The sequence below is a fragment of the Mustela nigripes genome, chromosome 9 (assembly GCF_022355385.1).
Source record: "Mustela nigripes isolate SB6536 chromosome 9, MUSNIG.SB6536, whole genome shotgun sequence".
Taxonomy (NCBI): domain Eukaryota; kingdom Metazoa; phylum Chordata; class Mammalia; order Carnivora; family Mustelidae; genus Mustela; species Mustela nigripes.
In genome coordinates, this window is record NC_081565.1 from 83,721,000 (window position 1) to 83,742,256 (window position 21,257).

The following is a 21,257-nucleotide window of genomic DNA, read 5'->3' on the forward strand; positions in this document are numbered from 1 at the left end:
GAAAGACCTAGCTTGTGTCAGGGTGACAGAGAGGGGCACGGACCAGACCCACGTGTGGGCGATTTCCCGGTCGGGTCTGCCATGTGCTTTTTTTGCAAGCTGCAAAAGTGTTTGCTCTCCAACGGCTCACCCTGCACAACGGTCTCCTGCATTCTCTTATCAGAACCTGCGCGCTGCTTTCTTAAGAGCTAATTGAAGAAGGAGCCCGTCTGTATCTCGTCCCTGCACATCCTGTGTCGTGAAGATGTATTCTTAAAAAAGGGGAGACAGCGAGAGCGAGAGAGAGAGAAAGAAACGAAAAGAAAGAAAGCAAAAAGAAGGGGGTGGGGGGAAGAAAAGATTGCCATCCAGTGGAGGAAGGAGTAATTCCCAGCTTCATTCAGGAAAAACGCAGGCTGGAATATGCTTAACTATTTTAACTTGGCCGGGGATTTTTATCACCAGAAGGGTTTTTTCAGTGACATCCGGAGCCAAATGGGTGCAGTGTGCCTTTAAGGAAAGAAGTGCCTCACCAAACTTCCCCATAGTTGTAGCTCACCGTTCCGATAGGGAAGGAAAGTGTTAATTTCTTATTTGTACACTTTTTTTCCCCCGACTTCCTTCCTATTCACTTCATTAAATCTAGAGGCAGTTCAGCATGGGAGCCGTCTGTATGTTGAATTAGGGCTCGCACTCTTGCGCAACACGTCACCAGTCGGAAACTGGGGGTTTGCTTCTGTGATTTATTTCATTATTGTGCTGGTAAAAGGTTTGGAAGGGCATTCTTTTCGGGGTAGTACTTTAGCATTGTGTAGCAAGTTTTTTTTTTTTTTTTTGGTTTTGGTTTTTGGTTTTGTTTTGTTTTTTTTCTTTTTTGTGCCTCCCCCCAACCTAGCACGGAGTTGAGTCCGTTCAGCCAGTTTACTAAATAATTTAAAAAAATAATAAAATAAAAGAACAGTTTTAAATTTCCATGAATAATTTTTACTTCCAGGCAGGAGTAATCTTACTCTACTTCTTTAAGTGCGAAAAGCACTGGGAAATATTTAGCGAATTGATTTCCATTAGAAAAAGACCCTTAGAAACCCCTGAACATAAAGTACTACATATGGATGTGTTTGGGGTCTTTGGGGAGGAGGGAAGATGTTTTGTAGCTGACGGCATTCCTGCATAAAACCTTAATTTAAAGGGAATAATGGTCAGTACTTTGTGTGTTTCCTTGTGATTCCAAAACCTAAATTTAGTAGGGATCTGCACGTATTAGCAATTGTCATAAACATTGTCTCCACTAGTTCTTTTTGCAATTTAATTTCTTTTCGCTTCTTAGCCACCCCCAGATTTAAAGACTGATAAGTCTAAATATCACGAGCTTATGCTTTGTTCCGTTTTTTTGTTTTGTTTTGGGTTTTTGTTTTTGTTTTTTAAAAATTAAGGGGAGGGGGTGAGCATAGACCTATCCTTTTCACAACTTCCCCCTCTTCATGTACCCCACTGAAAAGAAAAACAATGAGAAATTTTACAGCAGGAAACTGAAAGGGAAGTGTCATAGTTATTTGGGATTTTCTTTAAGGAGAAAGAGGACATTGTATTAAAATGTTTGAACTTGAGAACATGCACATTGCTTTTACTGACATGGATTTAATGAAAAAAATTCTTTTATACCAAAAAAAAAAAAAAAATCATCTTAGATTACTCCAAAAACATATGCAGCCTGTCTTTTCTTAAAAGCACTAAAATGAGGTTTAAAATGCAAAAAAAAAAAAAAAGAAAGCATAAATTGTTTTTAATTTTGTAAGATAAATTTGAATATTAATTTGTTTTCTTATTGGCTTAATTGTGAAAATGAGAGCAAGAAGCAGAAACCATCTGAGCTAAAAAATCTCTAATTCTGCTGCCTGGAATAATAAGGGGGAAAAATATGATAAGTAGTTGTCAATATTAAAACAGGCTGAAGGAGGAAGGCTTCAGGCCTTGTAGTAGGTAGAATGAAACAGCAGATTTGAGTATCCACAATCCTTTCAGTATTAAATTTTCAGTAAAATAAAATTACTTGTATATGAAAACATAGCCTTTCCCCAGCTCTCTTTTTTTTCCTGATCAGCTGATGAAGAGACTAGCAGCTCGCTGCTTTGCTGGCTTGTTAATTTTATCCCCACTAACTGTGATTTCCGATAGCCGGCCTGCTGATAGTCGTAAGGTAAATATCCTTTTTCGTTGCCGTCTTGAAGATTCAGTAGAACTACATCCCAGGCATGTGTAGGTGTGTAACACATCAAAAGCCGGTGTTCTCCGTATTTCTGTGTGCAACTGGGTGCCTGAGGAGAGCAGTACCATTAACTGTTGACAGCCTTGCATGCTGAATTCATTATTAGTATGTTCCGTCTCCAAGATTTGCGGGACAATTTCCTTCTCTTCATCTTTGCTTAGCTGCAGTGTGTTTAGCTGTATAGTGGGTGTCCTGCTTTTAGGCAAATGAATATTAATGAAATAATGTGGAGCTTTTTTTTTTTCTTTTTTCTTTCTTTTTTTTTTTTCTCCTCTTCTTCTTTTTCCTCATAACTCATCAGATCTCGCCTCCTTCATAGTGGTTATCTGAACACTGTAGGATCGTGATGGAAATTGTCTTTTGATTATTAAGGCCTGGCCTCAGACTGTCCCTTAGGATTCTTGTCTGTGTGTATGTTGCTTCTGATGGGTTTGCACCTTGGAAAGATGCATAGAAAACATTCTTTTAATCCCACCAGCATTTTCCCCATGCCAGGTTGTTTTGTGTTCTGTACCAGGTTTTCTTCATAAAACCTTTCTTTTTCAGGAGGCATTGTACACAAGTGAAAGAAATTATGTCTGAGCTGTAATCACTCTTTATATTGATTGTTATACTCACATGATCATAAATATTAGCCATGTTTGGTGCTGTGGAGAAATGAAGGTAATTGCTTTATGATTAGGGCTCTTTCAGCTACGAGAAAGGATTGATTAACATTTGCATACTGGAAGCAATATTGAGAGGCAGGAGGAACAAATAACATCAGTTATTTTGTGTGAGAAAAAAATCTTGAAATGTAATGTAAAGGTCTTGCTTTGTTTTGTTTTGTGTTTTTAATTTTTCATGGTCAAATTTCCTTTTATCTACGTTTTGCTTTTTTTCTCCTCATTGCAATTTTATTTTTAAGTTCTGAGGTTTACCAGGTTGGGGGGGGTGCGGGAAAAGAAAGTTTAAACTTCTGGGTCTGTCACATGGATCTTTTAGCCATTTACGAACAGGTTTCTTTTATACCTGGTTGTTTTTATAGCTATTTTATTATCTCTCTGCATTAGTGCTGCTGGCTGTGGTTTAAAGCAAGCGTTTGCAGGTAATTGGAAAAAAAAAAAAAAGTGTTTGTTGTTTGTGAGTGTGTGTGTTCCTTATCAGACGATTTAAGTACGTTTACCAAGGAATGTGGCTTTTGTACATCCTGTTTCCTTGTTTACTAATTGCTACATTAGAACAAAATCTGGATGGAATTCTGATTTATGTTGTGAATCATGAGTAAATTGATGTAAAACCTCCAAGAAGGGTCAGAGCTTATGTGATTGTAAGGATGTATTTTTAGAGGGATTTTTTTTTTTTTTTTCCTTCACCCACCCCTTGTTTGTTTTGCTTCACCATTCTCCCCGCCCCCGCCCCCCCTTACAGTAATGAGACAATTAAGGTCTTTTTCTTACATGGAGCTAAAATTTCATTTGGATTCAGTTATCTTTCAGACACTTAAATGTATAGCTCTTTTTGTACTCGTCATTTCTTCTCACGGTTAGTGTTTCCGGCTTTCAACCTACTTTGTTCATGGATTAGACGTGGTTTAAAGACGCGTTGATTCAATATGGCGGCCTTCGCTCTTCTCACTTGACTGGTTACTGTTAACTTCTTCTTTTTTTTTTTTTTTTTTTTTTGATGATTTTATTTCTGTTTCATTTTATTCTTATTACTCAGGTTGCCTTTTTAAAATTGTCTTGGTGATTCTCCTGTCTTGAATTTTCCTCCTTCGTTCCCTGCCACGCCAGGCCATTGAAGACGGCAATTTGGAAGAAATGGAAGAGGAAGTACGGCTCAAGAAGCGGAAAAGACGAAGAAATGTGGATAAAGATCCTGCAAAGGAAGACGTGGAGAAGGCCAAGAAGAGAAGAGGCCGCCCTCCGGCTGAGAAACTGTCCCCAAATCCCCCCAAACTGACGAAGCAGATGAACGCCATCATCGATACTGTGATAAACTACAAGGACAGGTGAGTGTTTCACTCCTACCCTGTGATCATCTTCACCAGGAGCAGGTTCGATACTCACCGCAGAGCAGGATTTAGGGGGGCATGTGCTGGAGCGTTCAGGTTCTTTCTCATTGATGTTTCATGGCTTTTGCCCCAAAGGAACCAGGGACCTTATTCACCACGGCTGCCATTGCTGTTCTGGATGCTCTTTGATCAGCTGCTGTTGGAGATACTTGGAAATAGGAGTTAAGATTACAAGATTAAGGTCTGAGCTGGAGGATGATTCTTTTTTTTTTTTTTTTTTTTTAAAGATTTTATTTATTTATTTGAGAGAGAAACAGTGAGAGAGAGCATGAGCTAGGAGAAGGTCAGAGAGCGAAGCAGACTTCCCATGGAGCTGGGAGCCTGATGCGGGACTCGATCCCGGGACTCCGGGATCATGACCTGAGCCGAAGGCAGTCGTCCAACCAACTGAGCCACCCAGGCGTCCCTGGAGGATGATTCTTAAAGGATCTCAGAAGTAGCATCCTTTACGGGGAAGTATTTGGGAGTGGTTGTATGAAATTCTACTTTGGGGCTGAGTTGTTAGGGAGAGAAGAACCCAAGCATACTTAAGGTAAATATTTCATGTCAAGATTCTGTTGAAAACGGAACAGAGGCTTCATCAAAAATGCCGTTCCTTCTTTCCTTCCAACACACTTGAATGTCTGAGCGCTTGTTTCGACCATCTCCTTCTTCGTCATGATTCTCCTTAGTGTGGTCTGTCAGCAGACGTAACTCGTGTTTGTGGAACTTTTCAGCGTAACGTTGAGAAATCTGTGCTCGACCCTGTTCCCCCAGACCAGTGTCTGTCAGCCCAATACGGTAGATAAACTAGTTGGGCGACCTTTCTGGTAGATGTTTTTGGTTTCTGTTTGATAATCATGTGATGCAGTTTTCATGGGAAGATCACATCTCATTCCGTCTGAAGAATCGATAGGAAACAGAAGAATTAAACACTGTATTTCTCTCAATGGCATAGCGGCGTTGATCAGTTTTCGGTTACCAGTTTTGTTTGTTGTCGTTGTTGTTGTTTTTACATTCATTAGTGTTGCTCTCTACACCTGGGAGTGTATAACATGAATAACTAAGTTGGGATTTTAGTTTTTCATTGTGACTTTGGTGTATGTTTTATACCAGGAAGAAAACCTCATTATAAAGGTGAAATAGTACAAAAAGGAAGACACTTTCTACGCAGAAGTGGTGTTTTGTTTTGTTTTTTAAAATGTTATTTATTTATTTGACAGACAAAGAGATCACAAGTAGGCAGAGAGGCAGGCAGAGAGAGAGAGGGAGAAGCAGGCTCCCCGCTGACCAGAGAGCCCGATGCGGGGCTCGATCCCAGGACCCTGGGATCATGACCTGAGCTGAAGGCAGAGGCTTAACCCACTGAGCCACCCAGGCGCCCCAGAGATGTTATTGTTAAGTCTTTCTTATATTATATGTAAGGAGTTTCCAGAAGTGGTACAAAGTGGCAGCAGGAAGTATGTGTGAAGAAGTCAGAATGTCATGCCCCGATTTGTGTCCCAGATTTTTTAGGTTCTCTGCTCACTCTTTTTACCCTTTCTTCCTCCTCCTCTTCTCCTTCTTCTTCTTCTTCTCTTGTTTTTGTTGTTGTTTTCCAAGTGCATCCCCTTCTGTATTTCTGAGGTGGCAACAGAGAGCGGCCCCATTATATTGGGTTTCGATGAGCCTGTTCGTTGACAGGGGAATGACAGCCGTCCACGGAGGAAACATTGGGCCATAAGCCCGTTTCTTTGACCAGAGCAAACGTGCAGACCTCCCTGTAACCAAGAGTCTGTAACTCTGTCACGTTTCTCTCCGTCCCCAGCCCTACCGGCAGACGTACGATAGGCAGGAACAGTTTCCAGGAAACCAGCTTGGACAACAATGCCTTATTTGAACAGCCCCTGTTGCAAGGAAAAATAAGTAGGATCCCTCCTGCAGATGCCACCAACTCTTTTGTCGCTGTCTTAGAGAGTGCAACATCGGTCACTTTGCCCAGGTGTGCCTCAGTTTGTAACCTGCTGGCTGAGTCGAGGGCCAACAAGCGGGTTAGAAGCGGGGCCTTTTCCTCCAGGTGATGGCTCGCTCCTCCGTGCCTGGTGTAAAAGAGGTCAGCAGCTGGGGGACCACGTTCGCCAACGAATCGATTTATTTCATGGTTCACGTTGTTGGGGTGGGGGCAGGGAGGACAACGAGAAAAACACCTTAAAACTGGCGAGAGTTCTTAGGATTTCAGGTGTTTTCCATTCTTTGCAAAAAAAAAAAACCCCTAAAGATCATGCTGCATCCTACCCAAGTTTCCCTAAGGTCATAGCTGGTGGGAGTGAAGACGTGGCCGCCCCCGCCCCACGGGCTCTCCTGCTCTGGGGCACGCCCCCTCCCCATCACCTGCTGTCCCCGTCACCTGCTGTCCCCCATCACCTGCTGTCCCCGTCCCGCACGGAGGGCTGGCGGCCATTTGCCGTCAGGCCTTTCCCACCTGGCCCACTCGACTCCTTAGATTAGATCACCTGCTGGCTCCTTAGCCTTTGGGGTTTATGCCTTTTGGAAACCCATAGCTGGGCGCTGGTCACTATCCATCCCTGACCCTCAGCTCAGCCCAGCCCAGGAGCTGATGGCACAAGCCCTCGTCTCTGGGTTCAGCTCCCCATGTTGGAGTCTGCACTCCCGCCTTCACTACCTGCGGGGCAGTGGGGCAGCTGCCTCAACCCCCCTGAGCCCGTGTGCCTCATGCACAAAATGGAGGGCGGACTGTAGCTGCCTCGAGAGGCCCTCCGTGAGCTTGAGGACTGAATATGGGCTGGTGGAGTCGTCTCCTTCCTGATCGCCAGCCTCTCAGACTACTTTGAGCCCCTTGGGTGGGTAAATGGAGCGCCCGGGTGCTTGAAGGGAAGTGTCCTTGCTGATCGGATTCCCGTGCCCCCCCCCCCAAAAAACCAGAAAACACAGTTTCACTGGGACTGATGATTGAGCCTGTCTCTGCTTGTATTGTCAGGGAACGAATATTTAAATATTTTAGCATGCAGACATTAAGTCCTTTATTTATTTATTTATTTTTTAATTCTTCCCCTCCCCTTTCTCTGGTTTCAATGACTTCTTTAACCCTTCCTCCAAACGTCCTCTCCCAAGGCCCATCCTGTCGGCTTCCCCATTCGGGTCCGTTCCAGGGGGCACGTTCCCAGTAGCTGCCGCGTGTTTCATGGCCTGTTCGTGTTAGTAATCTAGAAAAAGCACTGATTCTGAATATTTCTGTGTTTTATTTCTCTTACCAAACTTGGTTCTCAAGTAGGAGGCTCTCAAATTAGGAGGGCCTTAATTGGATACATTGTTATATTTTTGTTGGTTTTAGAAAATACTGCTGGGAAATGTACCTACCCCTCCATGTGTTGAGAGTTCTCTGCCATTAAAGTCAGCTACTAATATAGCAACTCAACCTACCTGTGCAAGAAATACCAGCCATACGCACTTCCCTCCTAGCACCTCAGCCGAATGTTAGGGTTCTGACAGTCGTACAGATTAGCGATGTATTAAATAAGAACTGCCATCTATATTTAACTGATACATAAGAATTAATTAGCTCTCATGAGGCAGTTTTTTTCAAAGTTCTTGCATGATTCTGGGACAGATGTATCTTTCTTTTTTATAAAGAGCTAGGATAATTTAACAAGAGTCTATTTATGCCCTTTGTTTTCAGTGCCAGGCCTGTTGTTTTGTTTTTATTGTGTTTTTCCAAGGAGGATACTTTTTAAAATGGGACCCCAAAGAGCCAGTCATTTTGTGTGATTCACAAATGTAAACTCCTTCGGCAGTAACGGCTCTCTAAATCTCTAAAGGTAATTCTGGTCAGCTACGACTCGTTCCCACCGTTTTCTTTCCCCAAATCAAGTAGTGTGAGAAGGCTTTGTTTTGACTTCTTATATTATGCATTGTTTTCTGTTTCTGTAGAAGTTTTTAAAAAAATCCTGTTGTAAAATTAGGTGCTATTTAACCTCAGACTTAATTTCTTTCAAAAAGGGATTCATCCCGATGTGCATTTGTAAACCTTTAAAATGGCCCCGGGGATGAGCTCTAGAGCGAGGTGCGGAGGGGTAGGGTCTCGGAGAGAGAGCTGTCCCAAGTCTGGAGGTGGGGCTTAGACTTGCCTGGATGAGGGAAAGATTCTGGAGGGATTGCATGTTTTAGCTCTCCCTGGTTGGTCTTCCCACAACCCAGGTGTGTCCCCCACACCACCCCGTCGGACAGACCGCCGTCCAGCCTCTGTGTGCGTACCCCCAAGGGTTAAGTTACGGGGTTAGGGGGCAGTTCACGGCACAGAAGGAAACCTCTAAACATAAAAGTCATTTCCCATATTAAAACCGATTCAGCCTGCTGTCGTCTGTTTGTTCTCTTTGGACCTTCAGAGAGTAAACCCGTTCCTCATTTCAAGAAATGTCCTTTGTGGACAATGTACCCACCTCCCCACATTCTCCTCGTGGTTGAAAACCCCCACCCTTTGCGCTCTGAGTGATATCTAGACGTGCGTCTTTCAGTCCCCTTCCGTGGGCACCTCCTGCTTTCTTAGTGTCCCATTTAACATAGAGCACCCAGAATTCCGCCTGTGTCCTCATGCCGCAGGCGGGGTGGTCATTTTCCTTGGGCTGGATACCAGTGTTCTGTTACCGTGACTCAAGAGTGCATTAAAGTTTTCCAGCAACTCTGACACAGACTTAACCTTTATGGAACACGGGCTTGTTGAAAAGCTGCCATTCCCCCAAACATACAGAAAGCTCTTTTGTCACTTGATGCTGCCAAGGTTAGCCTTCGACTAAGCATTTGATTTTTTTTTTTTTTTTGGAACCTGTACCGACTGACTTCATTCCTTCCCCTGTCAGTTCCATTTCACTGACTCACTCCCATCTTTCCAGTCTACTGTTATAACTTAGTTTTTAGGCCTTTTAAAAGAAGATTTCCTTCTCTCAGTTCTTTGTTTGTTTGTTTTTCTTTTGGGCATCGGAAGATTTGTTACAAGCTGTTGCTGAGAAACCTCTGAAGGGCAAAGGACAGGTCTCTAGCCTGTGCCCCCTGAAAATCACTTCAGGGTCACAGGAATGTGGTAGCCAGTAATCCCTAAAGTCGATTAGCCATGTGCAAACTCACATGACCATGCCATCATGTCATGCACATTCATCTGTCCTTGGTCAAGGCTATCAAGAAAGGCTGAAACCAAGAGGCAGCCACGTTCGTGGCCTCTCCAGTCTCTCCACCCAGAAACCCCGCCGAAAGAATGAAATGAGGTTGGCCCGCCATGGCTTTTTCTAGGAGACCCCCTGCTGGTACTCAAATGATGTTATTTATCTTCCCTAAAGAGCCCCGTGGCATCTGAATAATTTCTTCTCAATTTTTTTACCGAGGGTCCAACATCAAGCATAGCAGCCTCAAGTTTCCTTTTCCGTTTGGACATGGGGACACGGGCACTCTTCTCGTGTTCTGACTCCACTTCTGCTCTTTGTGATTTCTCAAACATGGTGAGAAGCCGTCCACACTCCTTCAGGATGTAATTCGTTTGCAACCGGAACTTGTGCCCACATGAAGAGCCTTCCTGTGCTCTGCCGGTAGCTTTTGTTCAACGTTTATTGTGCCTTGCTTTTCAAATCTGAGCACTGTTCTCATCCCTGAAGAATCTGAACACAGAAGATGAGGTCGTATCATGGCCTGGCTCCCTGGCCGTTGTTGTTGGACCGTGGCAGGAGCATTGCAGGAGGACAAGCCCTGCTGTCTGCCAACAGTTGGGACTTCAGGTCCAGCATTAAGGACAGACACAGGGAAGCAGTGCAGGAGGCAGGAGATACCTGTCTGGCCGGTCTGATCGGTGGATGAAACCCTGGCCTACGGTGGGGGTGGGGGCAAGGCCGGTGGCCGCTGGGCTCCTTCCTCTCTGACACTCTTGAGGCTCTGCTGTCCTCCCAGAACAGGGACTGTCCTCTTCTTGCCCTGAATTTTAAGAAGCCTTGGTGACCTGTCCGAGAATGGTGGAAAGCCTTGGCTTGTTCCGAATTTTAGTTGTCCTCACCTATAGAAAATCATTCCTTCATGCTGGAAACATTTATGGCATTCCTTCCTGGTTTCCAGCCCTGTCCTACAGAATAGGGCCAGAAGGTAAAAATAAACAAACAAAAAAACCTCAAAGTACTTACCCACTTGCTCGCCATTCGTGCACTGGAGGACATAGTCTTCCTGCCACGCGGTCTTCCTTCCAGTAGGTGGCTGGCCAGGGGAATTCAGGGACGGAGGGGGTCACATGAGCTCATTATAAGAGGACACAGTGACATTCTCTTGTGTTTAGGGTCACTTTTACGGGGGAAAGAAAATACTATCATCATAAAGACGTTGACCCCGGGAATGGAGAGCCAACATTTCATTTCATTCCATTCCATTCCATTTTAGCACCTTCCCACGGAAGGACTCTGTAGACCTCCAACCTTAGGACGAATTATCCTTGCTCACGTCCTGCATGTCCCGAAGTCCCTTGTAGCATTTTCCCCCTATTTGAGGAAGGCCGAGCGGCTGGCTTTGAAGGTCCACATCCCATCGGTCCATTCTCCAGAAGGGGTGGGCTCCTGTTAAAATGTCCCCTTCTTCCGAGGTTTCCTCTCGGGTGCTTGACCTCTCGTGTATCACTTACCATGGGGCTCCCCCGCTCGGAGCATCGTCAGAGGCTTCCACCCAGTGTGCACTGCTCAGACACTGTTCCTCCTGGCCCTCCAAGGTAGATTTCTGGCAACAGAGATGTTTAAAGCCAAATCCACATTCCTCTATTCTTGCTTGAACTCTTTTGTTGTTGTTGTTGTCGTCACTGGCATTTTGTACCTTTTTTTCCTTCCCCCACCTAAGGTGATCAGATCGCTGACCTGGGTAGCTCTGTCCCCGTGCACTCCTTACCCAAATCCCTCAAAATGCCTCTGCCGGGATCGCTCTTGTTCCAAGCCTTGCATCCTTTGCGATCTCCAGGCCTCATTAGCTTCGGCTCCCAGAACCTTGCCCATTGTTCAAATTATTTCCATCCTGCGCTGCAAACTAGGCTAGTATTTCTGGTGGCCACGTTGCTCTTCCTCTGCTACTACAGGTCCTGTGACCCCATGGTTAACCTAATCACTCACCCAGCGTCCCAGAGGCACAGCAGAAAAAGCGTTCCCAGCCCCATGCCTGATTCCTGCTAACGCACGCATGCCCAGTGCCCTCACCACACGCAGGCCGGCATCTGTCCAGGCCACGCTTCTTCCGGGGGCCGTCCCGTGGCCGGCCCGGCCTGCTGCCCGTGTCCCTTGTCTCCCATCCGCTCCCCATCCTGCCTTTCTGGGCTGTGGATCTGAGCCTGTCTCCCAGGTAACACTGCACACCTTCCCTTTGCCTACCAGGTAAGGATGATCTAGTTTCTCAGCCCCAGAGCGGTGGTGGTCCACGGCCCACCTCGATGGCCTTCCCACCATCATTCTCCATCACGTCCCTTCCCGTTCTCCCTCTGCTTTCGGACGGCCCAGCTCTTTCTCTCTTTTCCCACCTCTCTGCTCTCCCTGGTCTCTACTTTCCCACCCATGTCGTGCCGCGAGCCCTCGAGCCGGCAGTGGCTCCGAGAAGGGATTTTTCTAGGCGGCCCCACGTAGGCGGCGTATGCCAGAGGGAGCTGTCCTCACCTGGAGGAAGGTCTGGACGGGAGGGCGGTTTCTGCTGTGATGTCTCGTGCCTGGCAGCTGCTTGGTCGGCCGCCGCACAAAGGGGACACCCTTGTAACAGGCCCAGGATGGCTCAGGATGGCTTCCTTGGAGGCCATGGAAGGGCCAGAGACCTCAGGTGGTGTTTCCTGGTCCTCTGCAGTGGAAGGGACTTACTTGCAAAGACTAGAGGTCTGGGAGGCAGAGCCAGCCACCCCAGGGGGTGTCCCCAGGCTGGCTGCTGTCAAACCGCGCGTTCCAGCTCTCTGAGGTAAGTAGTAGGAGCCGGGCTCGGACAGGGACAGGCTGCAGCGGCTTCCCGGAGGTCACAGCCCCCTTGGGCCCCTCCCCATCCGATGCTGCCTGCCTTGCACTGCTCTGGGAGCCGTGGAGGGAACCCGTACCCTAATGCTCCCCCAAACATGTGCAGGGGGAAAGGGAACCGGAGTAACAGGCTTTCGCGTGTCTTAGAGAAGCAGGACAAGCCTCAGAGAAGGGAGGAAATCATTGTTTGCCTCCCACCAATTTCCGGAGAACTGTGCATTTCCTCCGAGTGTGGTTCCAGGCATAACCTCCTGTGGTCTTCCTCAGACCCCCGGAGGAGGTGAGGCAGGGGGTGAGCGGGCCGAGGCTTGGACAAGCGAACCGCCTTCCCCCAAGGTCACCCAACGGAGGAGGAAGAGCTGGGCTGGGACTGGCACCCAGGTCTTCTGACGCCGGTGTTCTTTCTACTCTACCGCAGGTGTAACGTGGAGAAGGTGCCCGGTAATTCTCAGTTGGAAATAGAAGGAAACAGGTCAGGATCTGTCTCGTATGCTCTTGTCTCTGAACACAGGTATCCCTTGGCCCATCCACAGTCCGACTCCAAAGGAGCCGGAAGCACATTTCACCGCGGGCCCTGCACCCCCCGACCGCCCCCAATGGGGTGGAGGGGGCGTGGAGGAGCCCGGATCCCCTAAAACACCGGCCGGCCCCGGGGGGCTTTCCAGGTGTCTCTGCGCGCCTCCATGCGGTGTGTCCGCACCGGCAGAGCCCCTCTTCCTCCCCGTGGGCTGCTGGGGCTCCCCCGCTCCCGGAGGGCGCAGCGTCTGCCTCCCACCCGCGGGCCCCCTCACTCGGGGCCGCCTTGGCGTCCGGGTTTCGGGAACAGCGTCTGCGGCGCGTGGTGCCTGGTGCGGGGCTGTCCTCGGGGGCGCGGGGAAGGGGCGCACGCCCTGTGCCGCGTTTCTGGAGGCGCCTGGGGGGCTTCTGGGCACCCCTGCCGCTGGTCCTCAGTGTCCCGAGCCAGTCTCTTTGACCTTTGTGTGCTTTTTGCTTCTGTGGCTGTAAGTGGAAATGCTTTTCTCCTCGAGATTTTGGGAGAAGGAGGTGCTGTTGGTGGAGTGGGAGAGGGCGATGGGCAGGATCTTCCCAGGGTGGAGCTTCTAGTCCTGCGCTGAAGGTTTTTTTTCCTTTCAGTCAGCATGAACTTAAAAACTAGGTCTCTCGTTGCGACGACGCTTGACGGTCCATAGTCCATTTCTGTTGGTTGACCCAGTGACCTCCTTCACGGCCTCTTCCTCACTCGTGGTAGGATCCAGTCTAGGGCCAGGAGGAAGAGGCATCGAAGCTGCTTCTCTGGTGCATTCCAGAACGAACACCCCTCCCCGGTGGTGCATGTAAGGCGATGCGACGGGGGAGTGACTGGTGCCTCCCATGCCTGTGTAGGGATAGGACCCGTGTGCAAGACGGTCGATTTGTTGGTAATTCCTGGGGGTGTTGAGGAAACAGCACTGAGCCCTGGAAGCCAGACCCTCTAACTCTGGTGTGTGTGCCGGACGTCAAGAATCGGGTTCCGTTTCTGCCACCGGGAGACAGAACTCCGTCTGGATTTGCATTTGGGGATTGAAACAACATAGAACTCGGACTTTATTAGTTTGGCCGCTTTAAATAAGGAAGCAGCTTGGTTAAACACTCCCCCTGCCCCCTCCACTGCCTCCCCCAAACATGGAAAGGACGCTTTAATGGTCTAAATGGCGTGATGCAGCTAAGCACCCAGCCCAGTAAACAGGGCAGACATAAGCTCCTTTTCCCCCTTGTCCGTCAGAATGGTCATGTGACCATGAAAAGTGGATTAATCCCAACTCTAAAGGCCCTCCCGTGTCCTGCCTGGGCTTTCCGTGGAGGCGATAGGGCTGTAGGTAGCCGGGACCTAGGTAAATACATTTTTACAGAAGACGCATTTAGACTGATTTTTAGCAGTTTCAGGCCTTGGCATTTCCTCTGGGCTCTGGACTCTTTCTCGTCCCTTACTGTCCCGTGTGCTTCTCTTCTCCATACGCCCACGTTTATGATGTGTGTTGGTCAGAGCTTGTATTAGGGTAAACAGAATTGAAAGTTCTTCTCATGTGTTCAGAAGCACCGAGCACTCTGTGTGCCAGTCTCTGTGCAAGTACTGAGAACGGGGTAGAAATGAATCCAAGGGAAAGCCTTAAAACAGAGCTGGAAGGGCGAGGAAGGAAGAACACGCACCCAGTATGAATGTGGTGTGGACAGGAGGGCGGGGAGGGCCAGCATAGGATCTGTGAAGGTATTGGGTCATCGGGTCTGCTCGTGCACAGAGTGGGGATCCCCAAGTAGACCGCAGGGGTGGGGGACAAGGCAGAGGCCCTCGGTCCCCTGTGCATGGGCCACCATGGTGATAGGGAAAAGCAGGAACCCTCTAGAGACCATCTGGATTCCCAATAGGATTGGATCCTGCAGGGTCAGAGAAGGGGCCAAAGCGTGGGACAAGGCGGTGGGTGTGGGGACAGGGGTGACTTCTCAGACATGTGACTGACAAGACGCAGAGCAGACTGGGTGTGAGAGGGAACCTACAGATCGCCCTGGGGTCTCTGGTAGGTGGATATTGTGCCGCCCACAGGAATGCGGGGGGAGGGACGGGTGGCGTGTGTGGGTCCCACATGTGGAGAGTGTGCGTGCACAGCTCCCCTGCCCGGCATCCTCCCTCCCAGAAAATCCGATTCCTCTCGTGGCTATAAACGGCCCTTGATGTTGTGATTATGTTGCTAGTATTGACTAGCCCTTCAGGACTAGCCAAGCAGCTCTTTTAGATGAAATTTATTTTTAGCAATGTTGGCACCAGACCTAGTTCTCTCTTTAAATAGGGGAGGGAGGGAGGCTAGGACTGTGGATCGAGGGCCCAAGCCCTTTGGCATATGGTAGCTCTAATTCGATGCGAGAGACGTCGTGAACTCGGACACACTTGGAGGTGAAGAGCCTTGCTTCCCGCCTTGGATACTTGGGGCTCAGCCTCCTCTTACGTAGCTGTAGCCTGGTGAGGTTGTAGCCTCGTGCATTGTCTGAAATGGTAATCCCTGGACTAGGGTCCTCAAACCCCTGTCCCGTCTCTTCTTGGAGACCCCCTGGTGCAGTGAGAGGCTCCGCGAAGTCTGACCGGAAGTCGCCTTTTGGGCTTCTTTCCACCTGGTGTATCCAAAATGCCTTCGACCAACAAAACCCCCTTTCCCAGGGAAACCCATTGAAAATCGATTAAGCTTGTGTTCCTTGGAGCACACTTTGGGAAAGGCCAAACTGGAGCGCAGGAACTGCTTTTTGTCCAGGGAGAATTTGCTCGGAGAAATGTGGATTTTCAGAACTTTGTTTTTCCTTCCTGACAAATACTGGTACTTCTTGCATGTTTAGTCAAAGAGGCGGCTCGGACTCCTGGCCACTTGGCACTCAGTTTACGAGGCTCGGCCGGTTATCCCCACACAAAGCAGGTGGGCAGGCCACAGATAAACCTAGCCTGTCTGCCTTGCAAGGCGGGGAAGGCCTCCGGAGGCTTCTAGGGTCCGTCTGGCCCAGAAGGGCAGGGTGTCTGCCTCTCCGAGCTGCAGGCCAGTACCAGAGTCCGTGAACTCTCTCTGAGGGAGGAGGATGAGGAGCCCCAGTGGGAGTAACAAGGCAGAGTTTCTTACGGGCCGATAAAACTGTCTTTAAAGCCATTCTACGAGCATTGTAATAAAAAAACGGATTGCTCTGAAAGACAGCAGTTACTGGGCATGTATGTTCTTGCATATTCACGGGTGGGAATCTGCTTCCTCGCATAGAATCCTACACCTTCCTTAGGAATTTGCTAGAACAGCCACTTAGAGGAGCCCTCCGGTGCCCCCGGCGGTAGCCCACCCATCTGACAAAGTGATGTGTGGGACTGGGGGCTCAAGTGGGGAGCAGTTGATTTTGCTTGCCTGCGAGAGTTTTGTGCTTTTGAGTTGGGCCAAAGGCTTTGAAGAGTTTTTTTACTACTGCAAAGCAGAGACACACAGGGTCAGATCCAAGGATAAAATACTCAGGGGAAGGTGGGTCCTTGCCTTTTGAAAGGAAGACATTCTTTGGGCCCTGTCCCACTCTTTCAGAGGACGTGACATCAGCAGGTGAAGAGGCTGTCCAAGGTCACTGGACAGGTGCTCTTAGGAAATGTCAAGTGAGAAAAAGAGAGGAAGCAACCAGACATCCCGGGTCGGTATTTCTGAGTCAAGTGATAGGTACTACATCTCCAAGCTGCCTCAAAATGCTTGTCTAAGCAAAGAAATCGTATTCTCGGAATCCTACGTCCTACCGAGCACCTTTGATTTGTAGTAGAAAGTTCAGGGACAGAAACCTGAAGAAATAAATGGGAACTTAACAGTATAGTAGATTCCGAGGGTTGTGATACATGATAAATCGTATGCGATTATTCTCTTCTACTATTCTATTTATTTGGCTTTATTATAGTAGAATTAAAAGATACCAGTTGGTGAAATGTGCTATTTATGGTGATATAAATAAAAGGTGGTCATATACCCCTGAGATAGCATTTCCCCAGAAAAAAATTAGATGAGGTTTTTGACTTACAGCATGTTGTCAAAGAAGGCAACCCAGGAGAAGTATGTGAGACCGACTTTAGTTATGGATAATGATAAGGTTCCACATTACACTAGCGTGTACATCCTCATTCTGTTGAATCCGAGCACGTTGTTGGGAATGTTTATGTATGCTCTGGCGTATCTCCTTGTGGTCCTTAGTTGGTGACCTTTAAAAGACCTAGTTGCAGTTGGACTACATTTACAGTCGGACACCCTGTGCTCTTATATTTATTTATTTTTACCGAAGGCCGCAACAAGGCTTCCTCCCTCCCTCAAGGCGTCCCCTTCAGATGCCTCGTTACAGACCCTCTAGCGCGCTGTTGTCCTTTGGGCAGCAGACGCCCTGGCCGGTTTGCATTAGCTATTCTACATTCTGCTGGGACGGACGCCAGGTATGTACGTCTGTGTCTGTTGTATGGACATGCTTATGTCACAGACGTGTATTATCAGCCTAGAGAAGATCACCAAACACAGAGGCACGCAGCCGGGCATCCCTGTATCTAAGACTCTCCGTAAAGCCTTGCTGCTTTTCTCACTGAGCCGAGGGAGCCTTCTATGAACTGCTGACGCCAGGGCGCTTACCTTGCCTTAACCTGATGAGACCTGATTTTTGTTGCTGCCTCGGGCGCATCCTGTATCTGCAGTCCTGACGTGTGCCCCCCGGGGTGATTTTTTACCCACTTCTAACGGCCAAAAGCTGGTCTGCCCCCACTGTGTTCTGTGCTGCCATAACCTCCCGCATTCTTCAGATCTCCAAGCTTGTTAGGAATTACCGGTCCGCACTCAGGAAGACCCACATGAGCGATCTCGGTCGTGAACAGGGAGGGCAGGTGTTCCTCACACCTGTTGCCGGCCTGGCTCGCGTCTCGGGGGGCTCTCAGGCAAGTGGGGCACCGCTGTGTTTGCGGTGCGTTTCAGGTGCACGGGAATCTGACCCTGAAAAGCAACGGCTTACTTCCACCTGCTGCCCTCCAGTGTGGGCCCAATTTTTTAAAGTTTTCATCCAGAAGGATTTTCCTGTGTTTGACTTCTTTAGGATGGTAGTAACTTTTTTGTTTTTTGGTGAAATCCTTCCAAGTGGGTATTCTAAATCGTGACATTGTTTTTCTTTTTATATGGTGGCAAGATAGTTTTTGTTTAGTTAACAAGTGTAAACGTGTGGCAATTTCAGTGCTAGCTAAATTCTCTTTTTTCAGGAGTCTCCATTATCCATGCTCGTCAACAGATCAGTCTGGGTAGGTAAAAAGAAAACCATAAGACAGGGGGAAAAAAAAAAAAAAAAAGCCCAGAAACAAAACCCAAGAAACTTCTCACCTAATACCTTATCTTCTTGATTTCGGTTTATAGGGAAGGCAGAATAGCCAGCATTTTAAAGGAGTAGGTCTCTTAGCGAGCATTTCCCGTCTTCTGCCATGCCTAAAATGTAATTAGAGGGGAAACTGATGTTTATGTCACATTCATTGTGTACGCAGTCATCATCATTTTAGAATTCCAGGAGTACAGACATGAAAGTTGCATCCTTTGGTTTGCGGAAGTAAGGGAGAGAAGTGGGTTCCCAAGTGAAGCCGAGCAGAGGAAACCTCGTGAGTGTGCGTGTGTACCCACGTGTGTGTGCATACCCATGTGTACGCGCCACCATCCGTGCGGTCCGCAGTGCGTACTCCAAACCACATGCCCACAGTAGCATGGGAGCCCTTCTGTCTCATACACCCTGACACCGGGGGCCATGTGTCCCTGTGTCCATTCACCTCTGTAGGGGGGGACCCCTGGGCTGCTGGCCCGCCAGCACCTGGAAACTCTCGGAAGGTGCACGGTGTTATTTTAGATTTTAGGTTACACTCTTCCCCTCCTCCCAGGCTGTTCCCATCAGGCCCACGTTTCCTCTTCGGCAATCGATCACTGTACGAGATAGATCTGAAGTCACGGACCGTCAGTGGGATCCTTGCTCCCGTGGAGGGGAGCGGGTATCCTTTCTGTCAGGGGAAGTGCACTCTTCCAGTGAACAGTTTCTACTTCTAGGCCTTAAGTTGTACAAAATGACATAATGGAAAAATACCTGGAGTTGGGGGCAGGGGTAAGCATTTCAACAGAAACAGAACACCTTCTGCAAACCATCGTACAATTAGTCTATTGTTCTGGACTTTAAAAAAAAAAAAAAAAAAAAAAAACTTTCCAGCACTCCAAAAAAAAAAAAAAAAAAGGCATTGAAAAGGTATACTGAAAAAAAATTTACTCAGCGAAAGTTTAAAAAATGCCAAAAATTCAAAACTCTTTCAGGCTATTTCACTTCCTTTTTAATTTTTTTTTTTTTAACCTTTAATGTAGAAAAAAAAAAGTTACTGTAGTGATCTGTCAGCAAGTTGTTTTCCTAACTTGATGCTTGCTCGCTTGCTTTGAGGGAAAGAATGTGCACAAGTTGGGGCAGGAGGTGGAGAGGGGGAGAAGCAGACTCCCCGCTGAACAGGAGCCCGACCTGGGGCTCGATCCCAGGACCCTGAGGTCATGACATGAGCGGAAGGCAGACGCTTAACCAACTGAGCCTCCCCTACCTTGTGGCTTTCCATAGGTCACAGAAAGCTGGTTGTCCTCCTGACATTCCTGCCCAAGCTGGTCATCAGAACCACCACTCCAGCTTTTGTCCATATATAAGATGTCCCCACCCTCTTTGGAAAAGAGCAGAAGAAAACAGAAAAAAAGCATGTACATAGAAGAATTAAGTTGTGGGCAGGGGGGAGGTGCCGAGGGTTAGTTTGATAGTAAGAATTCCTTCCCATTTTCATGGAGAATGGCTTCTTGAAGTATGGTGGGAGGCATAGAGACTGGGGATGAGTAACCAAGTGGAGGTTGACCACGGTCTTCCCGGGCACGGGAGAAAGAGGCTGTCCTGGTGAGAAGAGTCAGGTCCTCAGTACAGCCTGGGTTTGCAGGGAATGAGCAGAAGAGAGCCTTGAAAGCCAGACTGAGGTGACTGTGTGATGACCACACCAACAAACCACAAGAGGTCTTTTTCCAGTAGCTTCCAGGTCTTGTGTTTGCCCCGTAACTCTGTCCTCAGTGAGACGGGAGATGAGAAGTAAGACAGGAATATGGAGTCAAGTGAACCGTAACTTTTTAAACAGTATCAAAATTTTGTCTTATTTTCTGGGTCCCAGAACGTTCAGCTCTCTCCTTTATGAGCACAGATCATTGTCGACCTGTTTTGTCACAGGGTCTAGAATTCCCACAACCCGACTAAGGGCAGGGACATCAGACCAAGAATGTTTTGGCCATGCTGTCCCCCACCCCCCCCCACCCCTCCACTTCGAAAGTGCTTTATCACCATTCTTGGTGCAAAGGGCTTATTTCTCACGTCAGCAGTAGTACAGTTGAAACCGAGAGTCTGTCCATCACAGGTGTACAGAGCACAGATGTCCTTGTAATCCGTCAATAGAAAAATGACACCATCTGTTGGCAATGTACAAAATGACAGCGTAAAGATGTCACTGAGGGTCAGGTGTTCAGTCCAAGATTACAAAGGGGTCTGACTTCCTGACGGTGGAGAGGACACGGATAGCAGTAGAAAAACTGATCCCTATAAATTGCCTTTCAGAGACTCCTTTTCAAACAGGTAAAACGTTTGTGTATCTAAATCTCAGAATGGGAAGGAAAGAGACCAACCAGAAATTGTGGGCCTATAGTAAAGGTGACAGTAAATAAACCAGCTGTTGTCACATAGTCTCTGGTATAATGGATGGAGGTACAAACGCGTGTGTCAGCCTGGAGAACGGGGGTAGGGGTGGCTGTAGGTGGGGAGGCCCTCCTTGGTTCTTCCCACAATAACCTGAAAATCCCAATTCCCTCGTAAACAGCAGTGCTTTTCAGCCCCTCGTGTGTGCCCCCGATTTTCATATTCATGAGGCTCCTATATGTCTTAAAAAAATAAAATAAAGCCGAGACCCAGCATAACAGAAAATCTCGCCCATTCCTTTGACAGAGGATTTTCAGTTAATTTATGCAGGCCCCTATGCTCTTCAGCATTTCCCCCACTGGTTGCTAAGCAACCGCTTGAGTTACTGCGCATGCCTTTTTTATGATAACTGTCATTATGAATATTTTTTAATTATACAACTGGGACCATGGATTAAAAGAGCATATTGTCCCTCATTCTTCGCCACGGCTTCTAGTGTGCTTGCACACTCCTGGACTCAACCTTCTGGAATTCACACACCAGTGATGTATGTTTATTTATTTGGTGGGTCTGCCTTCACAAAGGAAGTAGAGACTGCCTTGTAAGGGAAGCGAGATTTTTGTGAAAAATGACTCCAGCCTGCCTACAAGCTGCCCCATTGATCTGGAGAGGCCGAGTCAGACGTTAGACTCTTGAACCGAAATTATGAGTATCTTTGTTCCTGTAACCGTGCCTGCTTCCAGTGCTATAAGTG

At 47.8% G+C, this 21,257-nt stretch overlaps 1 protein-coding gene across 8 annotated transcripts in view; it reads left to right on the forward strand.

Moving 5' to 3' along the window:
• SMARCA2 (SWI/SNF related, matrix associated, actin dependent regulator of chromatin, subfamily a, member 2) overlaps nt 1–21,257 on the forward strand; it is a 179,595-nt gene that overhangs the window by 128,214 nt on the left and 30,124 nt on the right. For 7 of the 8 annotated variants that reach the window (XM_059411931.1, XM_059411934.1, XM_059411932.1 and 4 more), the window contains exons 28-29: nt 4,021–4,238; nt 12,693–12,746. In XM_059411931.1, coding sequence (XP_059267914.1) covers nt 4,021–4,238; nt 12,693–12,746 — 272 coding nt within the window. The remainder of the gene's footprint in view (nt 1–4,020; nt 4,239–12,692; nt 12,747–21,257) is intronic. The other variant, XM_059411937.1, reaches the window with a different exon arrangement.